The sequence below is a fragment of the Rhamphochromis sp. 'chilingali' genome (genome assembly GCF_963969265.1).
Source record: "Rhamphochromis sp. 'chilingali' genome assembly, chromosome: 15".
NCBI lineage: Eukaryota > Metazoa > Chordata > Actinopteri > Cichliformes > Cichlidae > Rhamphochromis > Rhamphochromis sp. 'chilingali'.
The window spans coordinates 5,280,373-5,306,573 of record NC_137942.1 but is presented as its reverse complement, the minus strand read 5'-3'; the positions used below and the strand labels follow the sequence as shown (position 1 = coordinate 5,306,573).

Below are 26,201 nucleotides of genomic sequence, written 5' to 3'. Positions count from 1 at the left end.
CTTTACACGCTAATTCACACATTTTTAAATTCAAACAGCTTCAATAAGTGACTTTATATTAATTACAGACAGTAATTTGAAAGCAGTAACTGATTAATCTGCACAGTATGTATTATTTATTGAAAGACAGTTTCATTTAGCTGCTTTTGTTAGTCAGCAGAACCTGGCAGTTGCATTTTAAGACCTCCGAACCTTCCAAATAGTCATAGGCAGCTTGTATTAAATGTTTAGAAATAACAAGAAAGACACTGTGGCATAAGAAGCAGACAGCCCCACAGACTGGAAGGATTTACTGACTCTGCAGCAACAGCTATCTAAACTTTGATGACTACAGTATTGCAGTTTTCCAACATCAGAGTCGCCAACTCTGAACCAATCTGTCAAAAAAAAGAAAGCCAAGCTAATATCAACCCTCCATATAATACTAGTTGGTGAGGCAATTCATTTTAATTCAGTGCAATTGTATTTATGTAGCATCTCCAATAAGGAGCGAGAAAACACCTTCACACACGCCCCTTCTGGTTCTCTACGTATATATGACCCCGACCGGTTCTACTAGCTGTTCGTTCTCATTTTCGTGGCCTATCCGCCCTCCCCTTTTTCTATTCATTCACTTCTCTTTAGCAAATGGGGGCCTGCCTGGCCCGTGAGCCGCTGCTAGTCCCCTCTGAGGCCTTCCCCAAACCGCAGCCTCAATTCACATTCAAGCCATGCCATTATCTACTAGAAATGCTTTCAAACCTAAAACGAGGATGCAGTCCCAGCTAGTGAAATGTCAGTTTTATCCCTAAACAATATTAAACAAACACGAAAAGCAAACAAGATAAAAAAAACAACAACCATCAAACATCCCCGTATGAGGAAGCACTTGGGGACAGTGGGAAGAAAAACCTCCTTTTCAACAGGAAAAAACCTCCATTAAGTTTATAGTATAAGATGGTGCCTTCATTGTGAAGCCTGGCGTGTGGCATTTTGGGCGGTGCCAAGCTAGCGGCTAACCCTAATTAGCATATGTAGCTTGAAAGGTACCTCAGAAAGACACAGAAACCTTCTAATTAATGCAAATATGATATGATAGTATGGTTAGCACTGTTGCCTCACAGCATGAATGGCCTGAGACTTCACCATATGGCTGGGTCCTTTCTGTGAGGCGTTTGCATGTTCTCCCCGTGTTTGTGTGAGTTCTCTCCGGGTGCTCTGGCTTCCTCAGTCCAAAGACATGCAGTTAGTGGGATTAGGTTAATTTATGGTTCAAAATTGCGCCTAAATGTGAATGGAAGTGTGAACGGTTGTCTGTCTGTCTGTGTAGCCCTGTGATAGACTGGCGATCCATCCAGGGTGTACCCCGCCTCTCAGATAAGTGGAAGAGAATGGTTGAAAAAAATAAGACTTGAAAACATTCACACATTTTGGATAGACTGTTGCACAGCAAGCTGGATAATTTGTCAAATAGCAAAACAGCACTGACACCACAAATGCAGTGAGATAGTCGAGATTAGTGACAGAAATTAGCTAAGTTCAAGCCTAGCAGACAGATGGTAGCTGAAGCCCTTAATTAAACATACCTTAAAGCCTTAATACATTGAAAATTGATAATCCTACAGATAACACGACATGGGAAATTGGAAATAGTGAACACAAATATTTTTTCATACTACGCTCGCAACATGTTTGTTTCTGCTGTAAACAAACATGCTGAGAACATTTTAACATGAGAGTCTGTGAGGACTGAGTCGCTTTTGGAGCTATTGTCAGCTTCTGCTTTGTCTTCATTTTTTAATCTCAAAGGTTGCAGCTTTGGAAACCTAGGAAACAAGCTGAAAAAATGCAATGTGTCGGAGTGCTATTTTGGAATAATAACTTCCACAACTTATTACACTTTAAAGAAAGGATGCGTGAGTTTAAAGAATATTTTAAACCAGATCTTAAGAACATCAAGTTCCAAGAAATATCTTAGTGATTCCCAAACTGTAATCCAGGCCACTGTACTGTTTAAGGTGTCAGCAGTGATGGCCTGCTTTATGATAAACCAATTTAATTATATTTGTTCCTAAATCTTAGCTCATTGTAATTTAAATATGTATTTATTACATTGCAAAAGTATTTAGTCTTGGGTGTTAAACAAAACACTGTTATCAGTCACATTCTCTTTGAAGCTGTATTGTCATGGGAGAAAAGAAGAAACCCAGTGAGTTGACCAGCATGTCTTAAAAACGGAGCTCAAAAGACTCTTCGAAAAGATGAGAGGGGATGATCCTCTGTTGCACAAAGACTTTGCTTTCCCCCCCAGAGACTTCGCCCCCTAGCGATGCCTCGGGGTGCCAAGACTTGTGTCCTTTTGTGAGGGGACATCCACTCTGCCCTGTTGGCAGAAACTAAAAGTTAGAGGAGAAAGAAGGAGTAAATGAGACAAGAGGTGCATTTGGATGTCTACTTTTGCCCTCATCACCCCAGATCACTAACTCAGAGCCAGTTGTTAGCAATTAGACTACAAGCATTTTTCCTGTTTGCAGACAGTCTTGTGTGCTGCAAAATCTACAAATTTTTACTGAAATCATTGTGTTCTGTTGTAGGTTACGAGGGTGATATTGATGTAATTCAGATAGAAGAAGCCAATTTTTCTTACAGTTGTGTTTTTCTCAGGGTGATAAAGCCTATGAACTGAGTTACAGGAGAGCCCTGGACACAAAATAACGACAAAAACGAAACTGCTTTCTGGGGAATCCGGTCAATGAATTCAGTTCAGATTAAAAGATTCAGGCAGTGTAGCTGATCAATATGTGCATTGATTAAAAAAGCTTTGTCATATTCATCATCTCAGACATCTTAGACGGCTAACTGAATTTTAATAAAAGGTAAATTGATTAGATTGATTCATTAAATTGACTGAATCGGCGGCAGCCATGAAGCATACCGTCCCTGAAATGATAACAGCATTGCAGGTTTAAGGTAAATAAATTTGCTCTCTGCAGCTTGGAATAAAATCAGATTCAGGTTATTATTTAAAATTACTTCCTTGCCTCAGAAATTGGGGTGTGTGAGAGCAGATTTTCCACTGTCTTAAAGCCTCACAGGCACAACCCCGTTTGGCAAGATGTCACAGCGATCAGGAAAGGTCATAGCTCTATTCCCACAGCACACAACCAACATGATGAGCTTTCCTCTTTTCTTTTTTTTTCCTCGTGGCTGCATGAGCTGCCATCTTGGTGTGTGCCGAGTCATTATTGATGGGCCTCCATGCTGATGTGCAGACAGGGTTCTGCAGAGAAGGAGTGTGCTCCTGTCTGTCCGACTTGCTGCTTGTTCGACTGTCAGCGCATCTTTCTGGTTGTCTTTCATCCTGTCTCTTTCTTCTTATATCACTTAGAGCAACAGTCCATTATTGGTCAGTATACACTACTAAAGATCACACGTTTCTCGTGGTGAAAAAAGGGGAACGCTTCACTCCCTTTTCTGCTTCTTTCCTCGAGGATTCGATCTGATGGGGGAAAGAACCAGACGGAGATGAAGTGGAGAGTAAAATTATTCAAACTCAATTACCCAAAATTTAGAAGCTGTCACAAGTCTTTATGAAATAAGGTTCACAGGATACATGATTGCAGCGAGGATCAAAAGCATCAAGATGGGGGTCTTTTGACCTTTTCAACTCTGCAGAGCCTCTAGCAAGTCGGGCATTAAAAATTCATAGTGGGCAAGCATAGAGTGTGCAGATGCACACAACTTTACTTTAAATTACTGAGAAATGAAATGTGGGAAATCCTTTAAGTGTAGAATGGTGTCAGGGTTTATTTGATAAAATCAAAGTTTTGTGCGAACAGAATATACCAATAAAATCAAATATATCAGCTCTTTGTAGCTCGGGGGGAATTTAAAGAGAATACTGAAGGAATACCTGTGATGTATTATGACCCAAAAAAGTGAAATTATTTTACCTGACGTTCCAGTGATCCACTTCCATCCATTTCAATATTATGTGAAAATTGAAAATTAAACTGTTAGCTTCTGTCAAATACTCCCTTCATAATAACTGAAAAGATAAAAAACTGAAACAGAAACTAAAACTTGGCATTTTTTAAATAATAAAAACTAGACTGAAATGAGCAAAACCATTCTGGAAGCTGAACTGGAATTTAAAGGAGTGAAAAACTAAATAAAAATAAAAACCATACTGAAAACACAGAGCTATAACTTATGATCATTTTTTTAAACGTCCACCAGAATTATTTGGCAGTTTTGCTAGATTTCTTTCTCCCTTTGCCCGCGTGGGTTTCCTCTGGATTCTCCAGCTTCCTCCCACAGTCCAAAGACATGCATGTTAGATTAATTGGTGATTCAGACTTGGTCCGAAGATATAAATGTGAGCGTGAATGATCGTCTGTCTGTCTGCGTTAACCCTGTGATGGACACGCATAATGTCCAGGGTGTGCCCGATGTCAGTTAGGATAGGCTCCAGCTGACTGTGACCTCAGCTGGATAAGCAGTTAAGGAAATGGATGGATGGTTAAAGTCCCTAAAACTAGGGTTCAAATCTTAAAACTGCATTAACTGACTGTGCTGAGCAGATGATTTACAGTGGGCATGTTAAAGCATTTTTTAATGTAAGCTGCCCTTTGTGGACAAATAACAAGCTATCAGAGGAGTGACAGCAAACCTAAATAAAGTAAATCTAAAATGTCTCTGAGCTCAGGGGGAGTGGGGAGCTGCATGATAGATTTCTGCAGGTTCTTCATTATGAACAAATAGATTCAAGTTGTCATGTGATCAGCAATGATTTAAAACATGTTAATTGTAGTAGCTTTATTTAGTATTATTCTAAGAACATTTAAAAAATCTTATAAGAAGAAAAAAAAAGATCTGTGTAACTACAGTAATGTGTGCATGTGAGAAGCTGCTTGGGAAAACAGGCTGTATGTGCCTTAAAAATTCCAAAAAGTTGTTTTCTTTGCGTATGAATGCGATTTATGCACCTGTTAATGTGCCACTACATCATCGCTCTCAGGGAAAAACAGCCCTGACCTTTGTTCTTGTGATTTGTGGTTGCTTGACATTTGTGGCGACTCGCTGGACGAAGGAAACTGTATCGACATCGCTGCTACAAACGGTAACCGCGGCCTGCCGTTACCCTACCTCGTGGTTTGTGCAGCGTTGATGTCATTTGCGCTCACGCTTGGTCCATGCCATTTGTATACGTGTGTATAGGGTGCTAATGAGGGAGGACGGGGAGGTGGAGCGGGGTGGATGTGGAATCGGTGGGATACAGCTGGACGGAGTGGGAGACTGTGGTGAATAGGTAACCATGGTAACTCTGTTGGCTAAGATTTGAATGCAGCGAGAGGAATGAGAGAGCAAAAGGAGTGGGGGAGTGGGGGGAGGAAGCTGCAGTGTGTTTGTGTTTGGAAAGAGAAAGAGTGGGGGTTAAGGGTTAATATGCATCATTGTAGCAGGTTAATCTTTCATCAAACTGTGGGGTCAGTGCAGCGTTTACCCCCGCCACTGGACACTACAGTGTGCCACACGGGGGGGGGGAAGAGGGGGGAGAGGGGTGGAGGTCCAGGAAATATGTAGTAGTAAGGTAGAGGAGGAGAAGGAGAGGGTGGAGGGGAGGTGTGAGGCAGCTGGGAAGGGAGGGGGGATGAATGTGAAAGAGTTTGCAAAGAGGAAGAGAGTGTTCCCACTTTTAGAGAATGAGATGGGAGATAGGAGGAAGAAGATATCAGGGGAGATAGAGAGAGGAAGAGGAGAGTGAAGATAAGGAGGGAGGGTTACAGTTAGAGACTATTGTAACATGTGGAAAGTGACAGCGGTGAGGCAGAATACAATCAACCAGCCTCTAACCAGCTGTCAGCTTCAAGCAGCCTCATTCTCCTCGATGGACCCAACATCTGAGCTAGCATCTTAACCTCAGCCCCAGTCACCCCCGGCTCTCCCCCTTGCGCTCTTTCTTTCTCCCCCCCCTTTTGCACCTTTCCACCCTGCTCTGATGCCGTCTACCTGAAATAGCTCTGGCACTTAAATCTCGCCAAAAGGAGAGGGGAAAAAAAGGTAGCTGGAAATTAAAATACGTAGAAAGGTGAGAGCTGGTCCAGAAATAGCACTGCGAGTTCCTCTTCATCCATCGGCTGATGACGAGCAGCTGCAGACGAGTGGGACTGTTGCTTTCGCTGCCACCGCTGGTGCCCTGTTCTTTCTGACCAGAGACACCGCCGCCACTGCTGCTGATATGATTTGTCATCGTGTCCTTGTGTGTGTTTTAATGTCATTGAACTTGAGCACACGCATTATTGATCAATCTTGGCCCAGCCAGTCCAAGCCTGCCTCTCCTCCCACTCCCCTGGCACTCAGGAGAAACCTCCCGCTCTGTCCCTCCATCTCTTCCTCTACATCTCCACCTGTTTCAAATTCATCCCTCTGTATTGTCTTTTGCCTCCATCGCTCCTTCACTCTGTTTTATATGCGTCTCTGTGTTGTCATTCCCCTCCCTCCATCTCTGTCTGCTTTATATTCATCTCTCTATTGAGCCTTCCTCCCTTCTCTCCTCTCTCTCTCTCTTTCTCCCTCTCTTGGTGAGTGAGAGATGATTAATATTAATGTCTCTTCTTTTCTTCCTCCCTATTTTCCCTCTTCCACTTTTTTATCTTCTCTTTTTTTTAACAACTCATCTCTTTTCTGCTCTTCCCACTATTTATACCTCTCTCTGGGTCTTTATCCCTCATCATCCCTTTCACTCACCCTTCCCTCCATCTGTCTCCGTCTCGATCTCTTTCTTCCTTTCTGTCTCTCTTTCTCCGGCCCTCTCTCTGCAGCTGTTCAGTATTCATCTATTACTGTAGTGTTGATAATTCCCTTCTCTGCCTGCAGCCATACAGTCATCTATCAGATTAATAATCCTCCTCTCCTTCTCATTCTCTGCTCCCCCCAACATCTCCTTTCTTACTGTGCCAAGTGAGGATGCTCAGCGTGTCAAATGAGTTTGCGTGTCAAAGTCCCATCATTACAACTATCATCATTAATATCTAAGATTGCTGGATGCCCTTATTTAAGGTTATTCAGGTTCTAAACAGCTTGCAGGGAGGGATACAGAGGCGCTCTGCATCTCGGACTTGAACGGCCGCATTTTAGTCCCACCTCTGTGTCTGTGCTACTGCAACAAAACAAAAAAAAGCGCTTACTGATTTCAGTTTGTTTTCAAGGTCTGGATAACTTTAATTAAAGGTGGTAAGTGTTCATGTTCAAACATCAATATATCATTGTCGTATTATTTGTTATACCTTGGAATAATTAGTGCTAACAAATGAGACCACAGCAGAGATGACTGGAAGGCTCTATCTCACACTAGTGGTGTTATTAATGCTTCTCAGAATTAAGACCAAATGTCCCAGAAACCCCACCGCTCCCTAGATCTTGTTTTTCATTCTTTCTGACGTCTACCTTTGCAAAATGTTGTGCTTTTTGTCTCTTTTGCTCCTACAAATCACACATTTCCTGTAAAACCCAACATTGTTATTCACTCTGTAGACAGCAGAAACATTGCAGTTGATGCAGAGAATGGTGTATTGTGTATGTTCCACAGCGTTTTAATAATTAGATTATTGTAGTTAATATCACAGCTTTGAGATTTTAAGTGGAAATTCTTCAATCTGACTAACCATGCATACATTCTTGCATATGTAATTCCTTTCTGATATGGAAACTATTTTGTTTACTAATTTGTTCCTTATGTTGGAAGTATTGATATAACTGCAGGTTTAATTGGGTTTAATTTAGATGGATTTTAAATAACTTACTTTTAATAATTCAGGTAATCCCCTGAACAGTCAAAAAAGTCTACAAACCAAAGACTGTATATAAAAGATGGATGGAGATGACCATTTTAGAAAACATGCACCTGTTTTAACTAAAAAAAGAAAGAAATTGAGGCGTCTGAACGTGACTTTACAAACCATTTGTTAATGGCGCTGTGTTTATCTTCGACCTACCAAACTGACAATTTTCCTACCCACTGAAACTACCATTTCTGAAGCAATGTAAAAGCCATAATATACTTCTAAATATACTATCATGTAGTTTATGTTTTGTCCTGTAAATTGTTTGAGGGTCTTTTTCCACTCAACCCAAACTAGTCAGTACATATGGGTGTCCTTCTCTGACCCACATACTGCTAGAGATTTCATCCTGTTAAAAGGGAGTTCTTCTTCACCACCATTGCCACGTCTTTGAGGTTTTCTTTCTTTTTCCTTAAATAAAAATGATTTTGGTTCAACTACTCCTTTTCAGATGTGTAAATACAGGTGAGCTTAGTTTTACACAGTGAAGAGTTCTGACCCATGTCGAGCTGACAACACGTGTGCAGAATTCATATGCATTTCTTCACAAGTGTAACTTTAAGTTGCACAAAATGATCCATGTCATTGTCTTTCAAGGCTTTAATATTTTCAGCGCTGTATTGCATCAAATCAACAAAACTCATTTTCCTGAATTACATTTCAGGCAAGTGACATTTGTCACCCAAACACAGCATTCAACAGTTGTCGTGTTTATTTGGCGACAGATCTTATTCTTTTAAACATGAAACAAGTGTACAAAGATCACTTCTTCTCTGAGTGTTCTTCTAACTAAACTTTTGAGCAGTTGAAATCTGCACAGGAAAACCTCAAAAGCAAAACTGCACCGTTTCCATGCTGTTTCAGTACGATTTTGTGTGACACTGCTTATCTGTTTACAGCGGTTATGCCAATGTTTCAAGAACTAATTTCTTTCTGATTTATTGATTTACAAAATGCAATCCTTTAAAAACCAAAATACCTGATTGTCCCACTTCACATTGTTTGTTTCCGTATCTCCACACCTCCACCTCGTAACATTAATTACAGAATCAGCTTCCATCTGCCCTGTGTGTAAGGATTTGATTTCTGACAAAATGTCTGCTCAGGGATTATGTGGGATTTGATATGAGCAGTGACACAGAAGTTCTAATGCTTCTGAAAGATTTTTTGACAATCCCTCCCATGATAAGCTATATCGTAGCTGCCTACCCATTATTTGTTCTGTTCGTTGTCTATTGGTAAAAACACAAAGTGTAGTCTGTCTACTGTCTTTAATATCTGCTCTCTCTCTTCTTCTCTTTGTCTCTCTCTCTTTTGTTCTTCACAGTAACTCCTGGGTTCTTCTCACTTCACAAAAAGCCTCACTCGAATCCCCCGACAGCACCAGAAAAAAAGGGAATAACATCTGTTTATCTGCATATTTCTATGTTCAAAAAACAAGAGGGAAAAACACAGAGCTCGACAGAGGACACGAAACATCTCAGAGCATGCGGAATTAGAAAGAACAAATTGCCACTGGAGGACCAAAGGGAAAGCAAACCTTTTCTAACAGATCCACCAGTGTGGAGTCACCTCACCTGTACCTTCGGATTAAAGAACAGGGTCATGTCCCAGTTGCCATGCGCATCGCCACGCTGACCTGCCTTCCCGGCCCCTCCCCCTTCCTCTTTCTATTGGCCCAGCTGCTGCTGCGGCTCCTCCTCCCTGGGCCGGAGTTAGTGGGAGCCGCCTCCACCTGCCCCTCCCTCTGCACCTGCTCCAACCAGGCCAGCCGAGTCATCTGCACCAGGCAAAACCTGGAGGAGGTGCCAGAAAGCATATCAGTCAACACGCGATACCTCAACCTGCAGGAGAACTCAATACAGGTAAATAATGGTGGACGGAGGTCAAATCATTTCAGTCTGCATTGCAGAGCTAAGCATGACTAATGTTTTTATTCACTGAGATGATGATGTTAGTGTTGTGAAGTTTTTTTTCCTTTATATTTGTCACACTTACATTTTTCAGATCATTAAACCAATTTTGAAATTAGACAAAGAGTAAATACAAGACGCATTTTTAAAATTATGATTTCATTTACTAAGAGAAAAAACTATTCAACCCCAACTGGGCTTATATGAAAAAGCAATTGCTCCCTAAAATTAATAACTGGTTGTGTCCTTTTGGCAGCAAGAACTGCAGTCAAGTGTTTCTTTCATCATTGTAGAAGAATTTTGACTCGCTCTTCTTTGCAGAATTGTTTCATTTCTGCTACATTGGAGAGTTGTAGAGCATGAAAGGCCTGTTTAAGGTCAAGCCAAAGTATCTCAGTCAGATTTAAGTCCAGACTCTGACTAATCCACTCCAAAAACTACATTTTTATTTTGAGCTATTCAGAGATGCTTGTCGGTGTGTTTCGGTGCGTTTTATTGTCCTACATAACACAAGTGGATTTTTGGTAGAGGCTAGAATTCATGGTTCCATCAATTGCAACAAGTTTTTCAGGTCCTGAAGCAGCTAAGCAGCCTCAGACCATCACATTACCATCACCGTGTTTGAATGTTGCTATGACGCTCTTTTCATGTGATGCTGTGTTAGTTTAATCCCAGATGAAACAGGACTCAAACCTTCCAAAAAGTTTAACTTTTGTCTCATTTGTCTGCAGAATGAAGATGAGCCTTTGTGTTCTGTTTGGTCAGCAGTGGTTTTCAGCTTGGAACTCTCCTATCCGGTTGTTCAGTGATGACGCGACGAATCCTACTTCCGGGTCTAAAGTAGTCTGCGTTTAATATGGCTTTTGTGTTGTTAACATGTTTAATGTTATGTATTTTCTTCTATTTGATCTCAAAAAGCTCCTAAAACAGTCAGTGATCCCTGTTGACCTCCCTCGGCTTTTATTACCACTAATCATTTATTTAAGCTCAGTTTTTAAAACCTTAGGATGTAACTACAGCCCAGCCCATGCAGCAGTATATGAATGACTAACCTCGTATTGTGGATGGATTATCTCAGTTGTTCTCCTGGCTGAAGTTTGGTCCTTTTACAGCATCCTGCCATGCGATTACATTTGTTCCTGACCACCGAGAACACTCACGTTAACTTTTATCGAGTGGAAAAAAAGTTAGCTTGTTTATATTATGCTAACATAGCTGTGTCGCTAGCGGTCACGTAGCACATCATTATATACCAGCTAGCCAAACTTCAGTAACCCTACAAACGTCACTGCTGTTTAGTTTTCTGTCTTCATTTATGTTGGAAGTGATAACAGAGCTGTACGTTTGAATTTGTTTCCAAAACTCCGCAGTCAGGACATGCTATATTGTAGTTAGATAGAAGCTAGCGAGCTAACTCCCTGCTAACTTCTAACTCCGTTAAATGTCATAAATTCCGTTTTCATGGATGCCTGGAATGTTAAACTCAATTGTTACACCTGGTAGAGCAGAACGCTGATCATTTTATTAAAGATGAAAGACTTTAGACAGTTTTTCAACTCTCAGTAATGCCATAGTGATCGTTTGATATATGGACCTGCAGTGGAGTTTAGACCCAGACACGGCTAGTGACGTCAGACTGAACAATCGGATAGTCTCCTATTGATGTCATTTTTGCCCAGCCTCTTTCTTCTTGTTTAATAAATAACCTTAACCTTAAATAACCAACTAGTAAGGCCTGCATTTCTTTAGATGTTGCTCTGAGTTCTAAATGAAATAATAATTAAAAACCTGCATTTTCTATATTGCTTTTGTCCAATAATAAAATTTGTTTGGTGACCTGAAACAGTAGCAAATATGGAAGGAAAATAAGAAATAAGAAAAGGGGCAAACACGTTTCCACAGCCCTGTACATGTGCACTCAAAAGCAGGCGTGTGAGCTAAACAACAGTTTATAAGTTGTTCCTTTGCAAATATTTTAATTGCTAAGTATGTTATGACGGATGAACAGTAGGATTTAACAATACTGGATATTTAGTAGTTTGTACCAGTGGCTTGTTTGTACTAGTTCCAAATTTCTTGCAAAATTGGAAGATTTCCTCCTTGGACTGCAAAGCAGGATAGATAAGGATAAATCAGGATAAATCATCACTTTCTTATCAATGAGTTATGACAGAGCAATTGCAACAGCTACACTGGTCGCCCTCTCCCACATAGGGATTTTGAGGTGCTATGGGAATTCTTCTGTGTTTCACATGGTTTTTTAATGGGCCTCCTTCTTTAGCATACAGTATATAGGTAGACTAGAACACTTGTAGCTACATGCCTCCCCTTTCACTTCTCAAAAGAATTGCAGTACCTAGAAAAGTACCTGCTCATGGGAGACACAGCAGATAGATTCAAATTTTTGATCTGGATTTTTTCTGGATTTTCTGGATTTTACTCCAGATTTTCCAAATTTTACTTGTCTTGGGAGGGCTGTGCCAGGGAATCGAGAAATGGTTGGGATTGGCATAAAAAGAGCACCAGCTTTTAATTCCCTGAGGCTGGGTTTCTGTCTCCGGCCAGTCTGGAACCCAGTATCCTTCAGATGTAAAGGGGAATGTGTTAACCACTACAACAAGGAACTAATATGCTACCTATAGTAGTTATAGTGCTATAAAAAATGGCAACAATAAAAAAAGTCTTTCTTTTGTTGTTGTTATGAATCTCAGTTACCAAAAGGTATCATGTATTAGTAATCAGCTGCTTCTCAAAGGACTCTCACATCCCCCAACTGATACTGATTGTTCTGCTTCGGTTACCTTTGGGTGGCAGCAGAGGAAGCGGTTCACTATCTGTTACAGGTTGTAGATTGAATACAGTTCAGCTCAAGAACAAGGACTACCACGGCAATCTGCAGTCCAAGAACGAGCCATTGGAGTCTACCAGAGTGAGAGAGGAAGGATTCACGCAGCTAAACTATATAGTAGATCTTCACAATAGTGATCCAGTCACCTAGCCATTAAGCTAATGGGGAAACACAAAAGGGGGAGGGCTGGAGCTAGCTGGCTAATAATGACTGGATTTTCCAAACAAGAGTGAAGGGATGTCCAATAACATATACTAATAATAATATACTGCAGATGATGTTGTTCTCTGAGATTAATAAAAAAAAAAGATGCTAAAATGATTCACCAAAATATACTAACCGACTCGCCGAAGTAAAGTCTGTGTGTGGGAAACTCTGGAATATGACACAAATATTCACACATAAACTGCTAAAAAGAAAAGCATACAATACATGCAGTTTATTTCTGTAAGCATCATAAGCTGCATCATGATGCATGATGTAATTTCTGAAGGTGCTGACTGCCAGTCATTTTTCCTACAACACTAATTGATTGGAGGTCATGGTTCATTCTCTTTTTTACAATCAATGCACAGAGAAAACACTCATTCTGGCATTTGAAATACGCCACATTTTCAGCATTTCTTTTCAGCAAATAACCTATTGACACTTCTCTACAAACTCATTTATTTCTTTTATTATGAAAGGAGATATTTGCATAGTCAGTGATATAGCACAGTCGCATCTTGTATAGCAGATTGAGGATTTTCACATCATAATGCACACATCTAAAAATCAACACATACACAGACACCAGCACACTTATGTGTCTTTAACACTTGTGTTTGCATTTTTTGCCCGCTATCAGAGCGAACATTTGCGTTTGCAGTTGTGGATGTTAGGATTAACTTGTTGATACAGGTTCTCTCTTGGAAACTTTATTTCTAAGAAAAGACAAGAAAGTAAGCGGCTATAATGGTAGAAAAATACACTTAAGCCTCTAGTGAACTGAGGGAATATTTTATGAATTGAAAGCAAGGCAGATTTCCATGACACTGAGCTGCCTTTTGTATGCATTACCAATTTATCTCGAGTCCCTAGACAGCATTTGTGGCTTTACAGCTGCAGGGGAAGATCATTTAACCACAGACCATCGATGCAAAGCACATGAATCTCTAAATTTATAAACCGAGTGGGTTGATTTTAGTCTTTGCTGCAGCATTTGATGTAGCTGGATCCATCCTCATGTTCCTGACAGTGCCTTGTTCTTTTGTGGTTTTAAATTCATTTCCACAACATTTTATCTCCTCTAATGAAAAGCAACGAGTATCCTAAACGTTGTTAAAATTGTCCAGTGCATCTCTTATAATGTCAAATTGCTCTGTACATTGGACCGAGCAGCCTGATATTCTCTATTCCTCGGAGAAAACATCTTATTAAACTTTATGTGACGTTAACGGAGCAGAAATGGGACATCACGCCACTTGATTTGGTACGTGAGGCTTTAAGAGATGCTGTTAACATGAAAGGGGAGAAAAAAATAAGGAAATAAGAAGAGTATTTGTTGCGTTTTGTTTTTAGCCTACAAAATTTGGATTCGGCTTGTTGTATCCTGCAGCCCCACTTGAAATGATTAAAAATCTAAAAATGTTTTAACACCTGAAGGCATCCTAGATTCTCTGGCTTATTTTTTCCTTCACTGAGTACCCTCAGAGTAAAGCCTTGACAGCTCCCACCCCCTCTTAACATCCTCACCCCTCCCTTTTCGCCCCCTCCCTCCTTTTGCCTATCAACTCCCCTCTTCCTCTCCCCCCGCTCCTGCTCTACATACAGAAGAAGCAATGGCCTGACTCCAGGAGCCTCTGTGTGCCTCACTGAGGGCTTTGGCTGCACATATCTCAAACAGTCAGAGATTTAAGGGGCTTTTAGTCGCGCTCACTAAACTGTGTGTCTTTGACTTCACGCCAAATGAGCTCCAGTTGGACCACACCAATGCTACTGTGCTCTGTCCAGGGCCCGTGGCACCCATAGAGTTCAGATTCATGTCTTCCTGCAGACAAAATCATCTCTTTTTGTTTGTCACACCAAATTTAGTAAAAATGTATTAATTTAATTTCATAGTTCCTTTGTGGTTTGTCGTGACACTTTATGCGAATACTGTAGTCCAACACTGATAATCAGCTTATTAGCAAGGGATTATAATGTGTCAGTAGCAAGCCCCCTGAGTCTCACGGTAACAACGGTGTGAAAAGCACTTTTGTGTCTGCAGCAAGCGCTGAAATATGGTCAGGGTTAAGACAGGGTTGGGTTTACAGTAAATTTACCACAGTGCTTTCAGATTTAATGAAAAGTCAAGAGTTTAACTGCTTTTTGTCATGTGATATATTGTCAAATGAAGCATGAAACTACTAATTAAAAGTGACCTTTTTTTTTTTTTGCCATTTTTCATCAGTACAAGTTGAGCTGTGCTGTAGTCATAATGTGGGCTACTGATCAAATTCCTAAAACTTTATTTTGGTCACTGGGTGTATTTGACCCCAACTTAAATGGCAAAAACAGTCCTTTTAGAAGCAAGTCTTGCAATTCCATAGCCGTCCAATTGGCAATTATTTTCTAAATGAATGGGAAACAGAGCAATTGTGAAACTACATGTGCAGAATCCATCCATCCACCGTTCCATCAATCCATCTTTTCTACAGCTCAACCAGGTCCGGGTCCTGCGGGCAGCAGTCTAAGCTCCTGGATGCTTCCTAGTTGAGAGTTTGGGGGCATTTCCTAGTGGGAGAAGATCCTGGGGGAAACCCATGGCAAGCTGGGGAGATTATGTCTCTCAGCTGGTTTTGGAACGCCTCAGTATCTTCCTTAAATTGTTGGTGAATAGGGAGAGAAATTTCTTGGCTAATATAGAGTCACTAGTTAAATCAGATCTTTTGAAGCTTAAAAAGTCTGATATTTTTGCCCAGGATAAAGCTTTAAAAGCTTATACTGCCTCCATGCAATGTGACGTACCTCCAACTATCTCCATGGGAGTCCCTGCCTCCTTTTACTGACAATAGTCTGACATGGGAGGGTCGTCAGGTAATGCAGCTCATCTGGGCATTTCAGGCTTTAAAAGCTGGTTCGCTGGGCATGAAGTACATTTGATGTTTGTTGCTTTAGTTTCAATAAACTACCTCTTGTGCAGATTCACTCATTGTCACATACTTTGGGTGAGTCTACTGAATTATGGCTTCACAATGACACCTTTACAAAGACAGCAGGTGCAGCCTCACAGCTTGCCCTATCATGAACCTCTAGTATGTGAACACATTTGGCTCATATGTTCGTTGGTGTTGGCTGTTGATTGAGTTTTTGAGGACGTGGGTGGGACATCCACCATCTTTTCAGTCCAGAATTGTCCTAAAGATTTGTATTCTCAGTGGGTGTTAGCCAAAGTTGTTGACTTAAGCTTTATTGTATCCCTGCTATTTACAACCTCTGATTGTAAATCAGAGCACTCAGTGTAACTCCATTACTCAAATGCATATTGTTTTAAGAGAAAGTCTAACGTGGAGGCCAGGGAAACCCTTAATTTGATCATGTTTATCTCCATAGTCAGAGGGAGTCATTCTCAAATGCAGACAGCAGCAGGAATCACTGAGGGTCAGCAGTTATCAGTATTAGGAGAAAAATACATTTTTATTTAAATGTATGGCTTCTTTACTTAAACATACATTTAGCCCGTAAGTCATTCATTAGCAATGTTTTTTCTTTTTGTTTTGCTTTGCTTTGTGTGTTTGTTTTCGCACTGATTTGTAACATTACAAAAACTAGACCATCTCCAAATTCCAAAGATTATTTGCTAAGAACAGATTAACATAATTTAATTACATGTTGGAAACAGATTAACACATAAGAATAACAGAATGCAGAATTAAAGAAGACATTTGTCTTTCAGGGAAGAAAATATTCTTTGGCCACTCAGCCGTCGCAATAGGATTTTCTCCTTTTTTGGAACATCCAGCAAAGGGGCCGATTACGCTTTTTATTGTTGTCTGGAAAATATATAGATATATATAAATATATAGACTTCACGCCCCAAGGACCTCAACAGCTACAGGCCGGTGGCTCTGACATCCCACCTGATGAAGACCCTGGAGCGGTTGGTCCTGGCTCAGCTTCGGCGCCTAACAAGCTCATCACTGGACCCACTTCAGTTTGCCTACCAGCCTGGCATTGGAGCAGATGATGCCGTCATTCACCTCCTACATCGTTCCCTCGCTCACCTGGAGACCGCTGGAAGCACTGTGAGAATCATGTTCTTTGATTTCTCCAGTGCCTTCAACACTATTCTTCCCTCGGTTCTGAAGGACAAGCTGGAGAACTCTGGAGTGGACCATCACCTCACTACCTGGATTTTGGACTACCTCACCGACCGACCACAGTATGTGAGGACTCAGGGCTGTGTGTCGGACAGGGTCGTCTGCAGTACGGGGGCCCCACAGGGAACGGTTCTGGCTCCGTTCCTCTTCACCATCTACACTGCAGACTTCTCCCACAATTCCACCCAGTGCTTCCTGCAGAAGTTCTCTGATGACTCTGCAATAGTCGGCCTCATCACTGATGGGGACGACAAGGAGTACAGAGGACTGACTCAAGACTTTGTGGACTGGTGCCAGCTGAACTACCTCCAGATCAACGCCAGTAAAACCAAGGAGCTGGTGGTAGACTTCCGCAGGCACAAGCATTCTCCACTGCAACCACTGAACATCCAGGGTATGGACATTGAGGCTGTGGACAGCTACAGGTACCTTGGTGTTCATCTGAACAACAGACTGGACTGGACTCATAACTCAGACGCCCTCTACAGGAAAGGGCAGAGCAGGCTGTACCTGCTGCGGAGACTCAGGTCGTTTGGGGTGGAGGGCCCACTCCTGAAGACCTTCTATGACTCTGTGGTGGCTTCTGCTATCTTTTATGGTGTGGTCTGCTGGGGCGGCAGCATCTCTGCTGGGGACAGGAAGAGACTGAACAGGGTGATCCGAAGGGCCAGCTCTGTTCTAGGATGCCCTCTGGACCCAGTGGAGGTGGTGAGTGACAGGAGAACGGCGGCTAAGCTGTCATCCCTGATGGACAACATCTCCCACCCCATGCAGCAGACTGTGACAGCACTGAGCAGCTCCTTCAGTGGGAGACTGCGGCACCCACGGTGTGGGACGGAGAGATTTCGCAGGTCTTTCCTCCCCACTGCTGTCAGACTCCATAATAAAGACTTTAACTGATCAAGCACACACATCCACACATGTGCAATAATACTAAGTGCAATAATCTTTTCTGGCATCGTTGTATTTTTACTCAGTTGTATATAGCATTCGTATTCTATTTTTATCTTATTGTATATTTTTATTCTATTTTATTCTACTGTATATAGTATATTATTTTATTCTATTCTGTACAGCTGTGTACTGTATTTATTCTTATTGTATTCTAATTTTTGCGTCATAACTTTTGCACTGTCCACTTCCTGCTGTGACAAAACAAATTTCCCACGTGTGGGACTAATAAAGGTTATCTTATCTTATCTTATACTGTTGGTGGATCCTCATGTTATACGGAGAAAAATTTCAAGTAATGAGGTCAAAATAAGTACTAAGTAATAAGTAATTCCCGTGACCCCAAAGATCAGGATTCAAGCTGCTCTCAATGTTCAGGCTCAGGCAGTTTTTTTCTACTCTAGGCTCTGCATGATGTCACTGAGAGTGGATATCACTGATGGATACATACTTACCATCAACCACTCACTTTCCTCTTGTGAAATCAAACACATTGTTCCAGTTTTGCCATCCATCCATCCATCCTTTTCAGCTTATCCAATTCAGGATCGTGGGGTGACCAGAGACTATTCAAGCTACAATGGGGGACAGATCACCAATCTGTCACGGGAATTTATCTGTCTATTTAATCTGAAAAATTCTGCATCTCTCCCTCTGACTTGTCAGTACCATTGCTCCCCTGCATTGCTGCAGGCTCTTTTAACCCCTCCACCTTCTCTGATTCTACCTGTAGGCTCAGGGGGAGAGGTTTATTCACTGCTCACCTGATTCTCTGTGTATCATATTTGCAGGAACAAGCCTAAACATCCAACTTTAAATGTATTAATGCAACTATATAAACCAGTCACTTCCGATGTGTAATACAGCCATCTCGGACTCATCCCTCTGACCATGGGAACAGAGGTCCAGCCCACCTGTTTTTGAGAACAAGCAAATCGGAAGAGATTTAGCTTAAAGGGAGAGCGCTAAAATGAACTTTTAACTTTTAACTATCATTGGATTTTGCATTCTGACAAAATCCAAGGATAAAAATGTGCAGGTGGGAATGAGCATAACAGTCTGCAAGTAATCTTAGACCTTAAAATAACCACAAGAGAAGAAACCAGAGCTGCTATCACACTTAGTTGCTGCGTGCTTGTGTTTTGTTTTGGTTTTGTTTTTTTCTATTTTGTCTCACTGTGTCCTTTCTGCCATTGTCATGTGTAATATAATGAGACATTTTTTGGTTAAATGGCTGTTTGGTATTGTTTGACAATCATTTAAAATCTTCTCTGTATAAGTTAAAATATTTTAAAAGATTAATTTAATAGTTGTAAAATGAAAACACTGACACATTACAGTAATCTTGATTAATGTGCATTGTCCCTAAAAGGAAAAAAACAAACAATAAACAATAAACAATGTCAGTATTAGTGCTGCATGTCTGCTAAAGGTTTTATATCATTTGGTATTCTTTAATAAATAAAAAAGCAAATTAAACATTTAGGGAAGCTGTTATTGATCTTCATTCTCATTGAGAACTAATGCATGACAGCCAAATTAACATTTTATAAGTGTATTTGGTTTGTTATTATGAAAGGTGTAATCGAGTTTGTTTTAAATAGCTGCTGTAAAACACAGCTTCCTTTTTTTCATTTTGTTCAGATACCTTTCTTTCAGTAAGCTCCATTAATAATCCTACATGTTTTGCAGTAACTTTATCATTACTTGTCCTTCCAGGTTATCAAGTCGGACACATTCAAGCACTTGAGGCACCTTGAAATCCTCCAGCTGTCCAAGAATCAGATACGTCAGATTGAAGTTGGAGCATTCAATGGCCTGCCCAACCTCAACACGCTGGAGCTTTTTGACAACCGCCTCACGCTGGTGCCATCACATGCCTTTGAGTACCTCAGCAAGCTGCGGGAGCTGTGGCTGCGCAACAACCCCATCGAGACTCTGCCAGGCTATGCCTTCCACCGTGTGCCCTCGCTACGTCGCCTGGACCTGGGTGAGCTCAAGAAGTTGGATTTCATCTCAGACGCAGCTTTTGTTGGCCTCATCAATCTGCGGTACCTAAACTTGGGCATGTGTGGGCTGAAAGACATTCCCAAACTAACAGCTCTTGTGCGCTTGGAAGAGCTGGAGCTGTCAGGAAATAGGCTGGAGATCATCCGTCCCGGCTCCTTCCAAGGCTTGGTCTCTCTTCGCAAGCTGTGGCTAATGCACTCACAGGTTTCCGTCATTGAGCGCAATGCCTTTGATGACCTGAAAAACCTGGAAGAGCTCAACTTATCCCATAATTCCCTCCACTCCTTGCCCCACGATCTCTTCACACCCCTTCACCAGCTAGAGAGGGTACACCTTAACCACAACCCCTGGGTGTGCAACTGCGATGTGCTTTGGCTTAGTTGGTGGTTAAAAGAGACGGTGCCGAGCAACACCACCTGCTGCGCTCGTTGCCATGCTCCACCATTCTTAAAAGGCAAATACATTGGAGAGCTTGACCAAAGCCACTTCACCTGCTATGCGCCCGTCATTGTGGAGCCACCTACAGACCTCAATGTCACCGAGGGTATGGCTGCCGAGCTGAAGTGTCGAACGAGCACATCCACAACATCCGTCAACTGGATCACCCCTAATGGCACTCTCATGACCCACGGCTCCTACCGCGTGCGGATATCGGTCCTGCACGATGGCACGCTCAACTTCACCAATGTAACCCTGCGAGACACGGGCCAGTACACCTGCATGGTGACTAACGCTGCTGGAAATACCACTGCAACCGCTGTCCTCAACGTTACTGCTGCTGATGTTAGTGTCAATTACACCTATTTTACAACAGTTACTGTGGAAACTGTGGATACTGTTGGAGGTAATGATTATGCGTTGGTTGCCATCAATGAGACCTTCATCCGTGTTCCACCTGGCCCCACTCCCTCTGATTTGTGGCCAGACGGTGTTGCTACCACAGACTCCTCTCTGCCTATCAGCTGGTCCTCCTCCTCTCCCCGCGCCACTCGACCCACCTTCACTGAGCCCATCACAGACGCTACCTTAATGGATGATGTGATGAAGACCACCAAGATCATCATTGGCTGCTTCGTAGCCATAACCTTCATGGCAGCCGTGATGCTGGTGGTGTTCTACAAGCTTAGGAAGCAGCACCAGCTGCACAAACATCACGGCCCTGCACGTGCCATCGAGATCATCAATGTGGAGGATGAGCTCGGCGCTGGGGCCAGTGGTCGGGGCAGCGGCATCTCAGGCGGAGCCACCGTGACACAGAGCGGAAGCAGTGGAATTGGAGGTACCCAGAGCCTCAGGCTGCACCACCCAGAGATAGTCAACTTGCCCAACCTGGCTCGATCGGAGCACCTCAACCACTACTACAAAACTCATCACTTCAACAACAACATGATGGGCCTGGGCCTGGGCACAGGATCTGTGGGCCTCAACAACAATAACAACCCCTCACCATGCTCTCAGTCACAGAACATATCCTGTTCCCAGATTCCAACCTCCACTGGTGGGGGAACACCGACAGGTGGCACTCTGCCCTCCCCAGTGCCCCTTCCTCAACTGGGTCTCCACAATTCTCTGAAAGGCCTGATGGGGAAAGGCCAGAACGAGCCACTACTTTTTAAGAGTGGCTCCAAGGAAAATGTGCAAGAGACTCAAATCTGAGTGAAAGTGAGGGTAGAAGTATGAGGTAAGAGGAAAGGGATGCTGGATAGTGACAGTGATATAGAAAGTACGCGAATATTTGAACTGACTGTAGCCTATACCGTCCTCGTGGACGGGTTTCAGAAAAAAAAGATGAAATTTCTCGTAGTTGCTGCTTTGTATTGTCAATCTTGGCAGGTAGAAGCAGATAGGAAGACTGAAGGAGACAGTACTGCATCTGATCAGTCCCACAAATAGCATCTGAACATAATTTTACACTAAGTCAGACACCAACACATGGAACGATCACCACAAAAATCACAATCATGTGCGCAACCCGCTATAGTCTTTGCCAAAGTCCAAGATCAAGCCAACTCTTTTCACCCAGTGGACAGCTATGAACAACAGCCTGTATGTTTTTTACAGATAGCTTCGTATATTTCCAGACACACTCAGTGTATATATTTAGAGGGAGACATAATATTGGCTACTGAACATGTTTTCAGATTAGTGTTTGGCAGAGACTCCGAATAACAAACAATGATTTGGGTGAGCAGTGCTGTCCCAGGTTTCCAGGAAGCACTAAAATACAGAGCAGAGCAGCGATACTGTTCAGAACACAGACTAGTACTTTGCAGGGAGAGAAAACAACAGCAATTGTTTTTTCCGAGTGGTTTCACTTCTCTCTCACTTTCTCACTTTTTTCCCTTTCACACTTTACTGGCTACTGTCTTCTTTGAGGGAAGAAAGCAACAGAGTGGGCTATCATGGGAGGAGAGAAACCCCGTGGCATGAAGGACAAAGAGCGATGTATTAAAAAAAAGGACTAAAGTACATATTATATATACCGTAAATATATTTTCATTCAAAGAAGTAAATTATAAAGAATCTTTATCAAGCTTCTGACTAAAAACTACGACGTCTGAAGAATATATTAAAAAGAAAAACACACACAGTTGTTTTAGTGCCCCCCACCCCACTGCCCTCCCCCCCCTCCCCCTTACTACTTCCCTCAACTTGGAACAAAATGGCCACTGACTGTGCCGCATAAGGACACGTGGGAGAGTGGGGGAAAAAAAAACAACAAAAAAAAGCAAAACAGACAAAATGTTTGAGTGAATTTATTTTGGTCTTGACTTTTTTGTAGCCACAGAGCGTGTTTTCCCCTCTCCTGTCGCATTCACATAAACAGGGTCACCGGAGAAGGGACGTGTTTATGCTCTACTGCGAAAATACGAAATACGACAACAGCTCTCCATCGTTTGGTACAGCTACAGCCTAGCGGGAGTGTTAATAATAATAATCGGAACGGTAATAATGATAACAAGGTTTAGCTTTATTTGTCATAATGAACGTTTAATGATTAGCACATGAAATGACACAAAATGTTGCACATGCTGATTTAGCATGCTCTACAGACGTCTCCAGATTTGATTTCAGCCGATCATTTGAGATTTATCCAAGGGATTATGTTATCATTATTAGCATTCATGCGACTATTATTATTACTACTTGTGCCTACAAATAACTGAAAAGTACTTTTTTTCATTTGTATATGACGCTGAAGTTGTTTATGACTGATCCTGTTGGACTTCGGCTAATGAACAGCAGCGGGACGGCGTGCCACTACTCCACATGCATCAGCAGGAAATAACTTGGCCCCCTCTAAATGGCTTCCTCAGTCCAGTTCTCACCAACTCCTCCAACTGTCTCAAGCAGTCAGGAACCCTCATGTTTGTCACACGTTAAAGACAGGACACGAACCTTTGACGAAGACTGCATCTTTGCAGAGGATTATCTCGCAACTGTATCTCAGTGTTATCGTGTGTGCGTGGATTTCATGGCAGCAGGGAACTACTAAATGGACGACAGGCATTGCCAAGCATTTCTAAAGGTAAGCGATGCTCGTTCAGTGAAGAGGAAGGAAGTGACGTGCAGTACAGGAAACAGAGATGGGGGGAACTTTTTTTCTAAAGAAAAAGTACAATTAAATGAAAAAAAATATAGAACCTTATAGATCTCTTTTGAAAAAAAAAAGGAAACAAAACTATTATGATAAGTGTTTTTCATTTTGGGTTTTTATCTAGTTTGATTTTTTTTGTTTTATTTTTAAATCAAGTGTTATCTTTATTGTAATATTGTTATTGTTATTATAATTAGCTAATTACACTGGTTATAATTATGAGAGATGTTCTGTTAGCAGAGGTCACTTTTAAAATTAAAAAAAAAAACTGGCACATAAAATGGCAGTGGAAGTCTGTGAAATTTGGTGGCTATATATTTTTTTTCTCCTTTATGTTACAATCAACTTTATTTGTAGTATCACTGTTTGTGTCCCTTTGGCTCTTCTTGAGATGAGACATAGCGAATGTGAAATGGTCAGCACTGGGTCCTTTTATTTTCTGCACAGGGGGACAGGAAAGGCCCTGCTCCGGTTTACAAGCTCAATCACACTCGCTCTGTACTTTTCGTGAATGTCATCACCATCACAGTGCTCAGAGTGCGATTGCGCTATGTCAACACCTCGTTGCCATGACTACACCCTCAGACTAATGCGCCAAACGCCGTCAGCATCGGCTCCTCGTAAGGCAGCCGGTCGCCCTCCCCCTCTCCTGTCCGTCTCGTTCCTTTTGAGGTGCCATATCTCGACGAGCCGGCCAGTGTTCCTTCAGTGGTAGCAAATCAACCTGAGCATTGTGCCCATGTCCTCACATAAAACTCCCTCCACCCTCCAACCCTCAGCATCTTGCCATCAGGTTTCCCTGGCAACTGTTGCTGCTGCGACAGCCCTTATCACAGCGTCTTGATTTGGGTTTCGAATGCTAAACAGACGAGAGCAGAGGGTATAGAACTCCTCTTCTTTTTTTCCATGCCAAGTAATTCACCCCGGTAATGTTCCTCGTTAATGTGGTTGATTTGTTTACACCAGCAACTATACTTCTCACGCCGCTGACTTTCTCTTAGTGAATCATACGATTTACATGCCACTCTCCCCTATGTGTTTAATTTGCATAGGCCACCACACATTTATGCACCCAGCACTTGTGATTAACACTCATACCCTGCATCTCTCATTAACATATTCCTTCCCAAGCACAAGGGATCCATATTCTGCTCACAAGTTATTTACATATTCATCTGCCTCTGTGTGTGCAAATAACAGTGAAATTATCATGTGGGCATGCTGGTGGGTAAGAGTGTGGTGTGTGTGTGCGCGCGCCAGGTTTGTGGCTGAAAGCAAGGACTGTTACAAAAGCTATTGCCCCCCTAATTCTTCAAATACTGCGTGCCCTGCCTATCGCCTGTGGTAGCTCGCCACTTTGGAAAGCGCTGCGTAGCCCCTATAGCTCCTGTGAAGTGGCACAAACCAGAGGCCATGTTATTGAGGCTCGGTGTTAGAGAGAGAGCAGCGGTTGAGCTGGAGACACACAGTCACAGTGCTGCAGTGTCTGAGTCACAGAGCACTGAACACACTCCCAACAATCTAATGGAAATGCTGTTTACTGTGCAGGAAGGGACCCGCTCATTCACCCATTCGGGGAATAGGTGAAAATCACCAGAATATGTGCGCGTGTGAGTCCAAGCTTGAGTGCGTTTAGTGCATGTGCAGCTCTGGATTATAAAATGCCCGTTGTACTGTTGTGTAAGGCAAGGAAATCAGGACATTTGAAGCGGTACGCTGTTTATGGCAAGAGATGTTACACCATTGTTGATGCAGCGCTGCTCGGTGTGTGCGCTCCTGCACAGGTGCGTGCGTGCTCAGGTGGGCTTTTGCTAGCTCGGTTGTGTAAAGAGGGGAAGAGGGAGGAGGGGCGGTCAGACCTCCATTTTAAATCCCCAGTTTAAACCAGCTCTGTCTGTCTCCCTCTGCTTCAGGCAACTTTTGTGATCCTCTCACTGACACTTAAAGTAAAAATACAGTTTTTTATTTATTTTTTGCGTAAGCAGCTCCCCCCCCCCCCCCCCCCCCCCCCTTCTCTGTCTCTCTTTCTCTGCATACTAAGAGTGATGAAACGTCCTCTCGATCGAGGCGACCTCCTCTTTCACCAAATCCTCATCGTCTTTTTAGCTCCCTGTCAAGTTCGGGGTCAAGGGTCAAGATGAGCAGCAATTTATGTTTACCTCACACTTTTAGCCAGCTAATGAAGGTTAGCGTTTTGGATTGTGCCATTTATTTTTATTGTTTCGCCCTGGCTCAGGGAAACGCCTGTTGGCGAAGCTTAAGTGATTTTTAATGTGCATTTTCAGTGGCTGTTTTGTGGTTAATCACCTTGACGGTGATGTGACTAGTCATAACAGTAATGCTGCACATGAAGTGATTTTTGGGCAGCTCGCTTGCGGTGGGTGAGGTTTGCGTAGTTGCAGATGGGAGGACACTGGTTCAATCTGCCGCTTGTTGCGACCAGCACTGTTTGAAAACAGGGCCTGTCCCCGAGGGCAGCCCCGCACACATGTTAACCTCAGCACTACAAGCCCCGTGTGAGCACCACGCTGCCTCATTTCTTTTTATCACCCCCCCCCCCCCCCCTTTAAAAATAGCAGAGAAGTGACAGCCGAACTCAATGCATTATTGATACACAGGGTGTCAATGATGCATGTGCAGTCACCAGTGCTAATTTTCTCCACATTGCAGAGGCCAGAAGCATCAAACGGGTTGTAATTTATATGCATCGTTATAGCT

General features: G+C 42.4%; 1 protein-coding gene across 1 annotated transcript in view; it reads left to right on the top strand.

Moving 5' to 3' along the window:
- Positions 1 to 25,463, top strand: part of lrrc4ba (leucine rich repeat containing 4Ba) — a 51,983-nt gene extending 26,520 nt beyond the window's left edge. The window contains exons 2-3 of the mRNA XM_080905317.1: positions 9,151 to 9,688; positions 19,595 to 25,463. Of these exons, the coding sequence (XP_080761443.1) occupies positions 9,443 to 9,688; positions 19,595 to 21,541 (2,193 nt within the window). The 5' untranslated portion in view covers positions 9,151 to 9,442 and the 3' untranslated portion in view covers positions 21,542 to 25,463. The remainder of the gene's footprint in view (positions 1 to 9,150; positions 9,689 to 19,594) is intronic.
- The last annotated feature ends 738 nt before the right edge of the window (positions 25,464 to 26,201 follow it).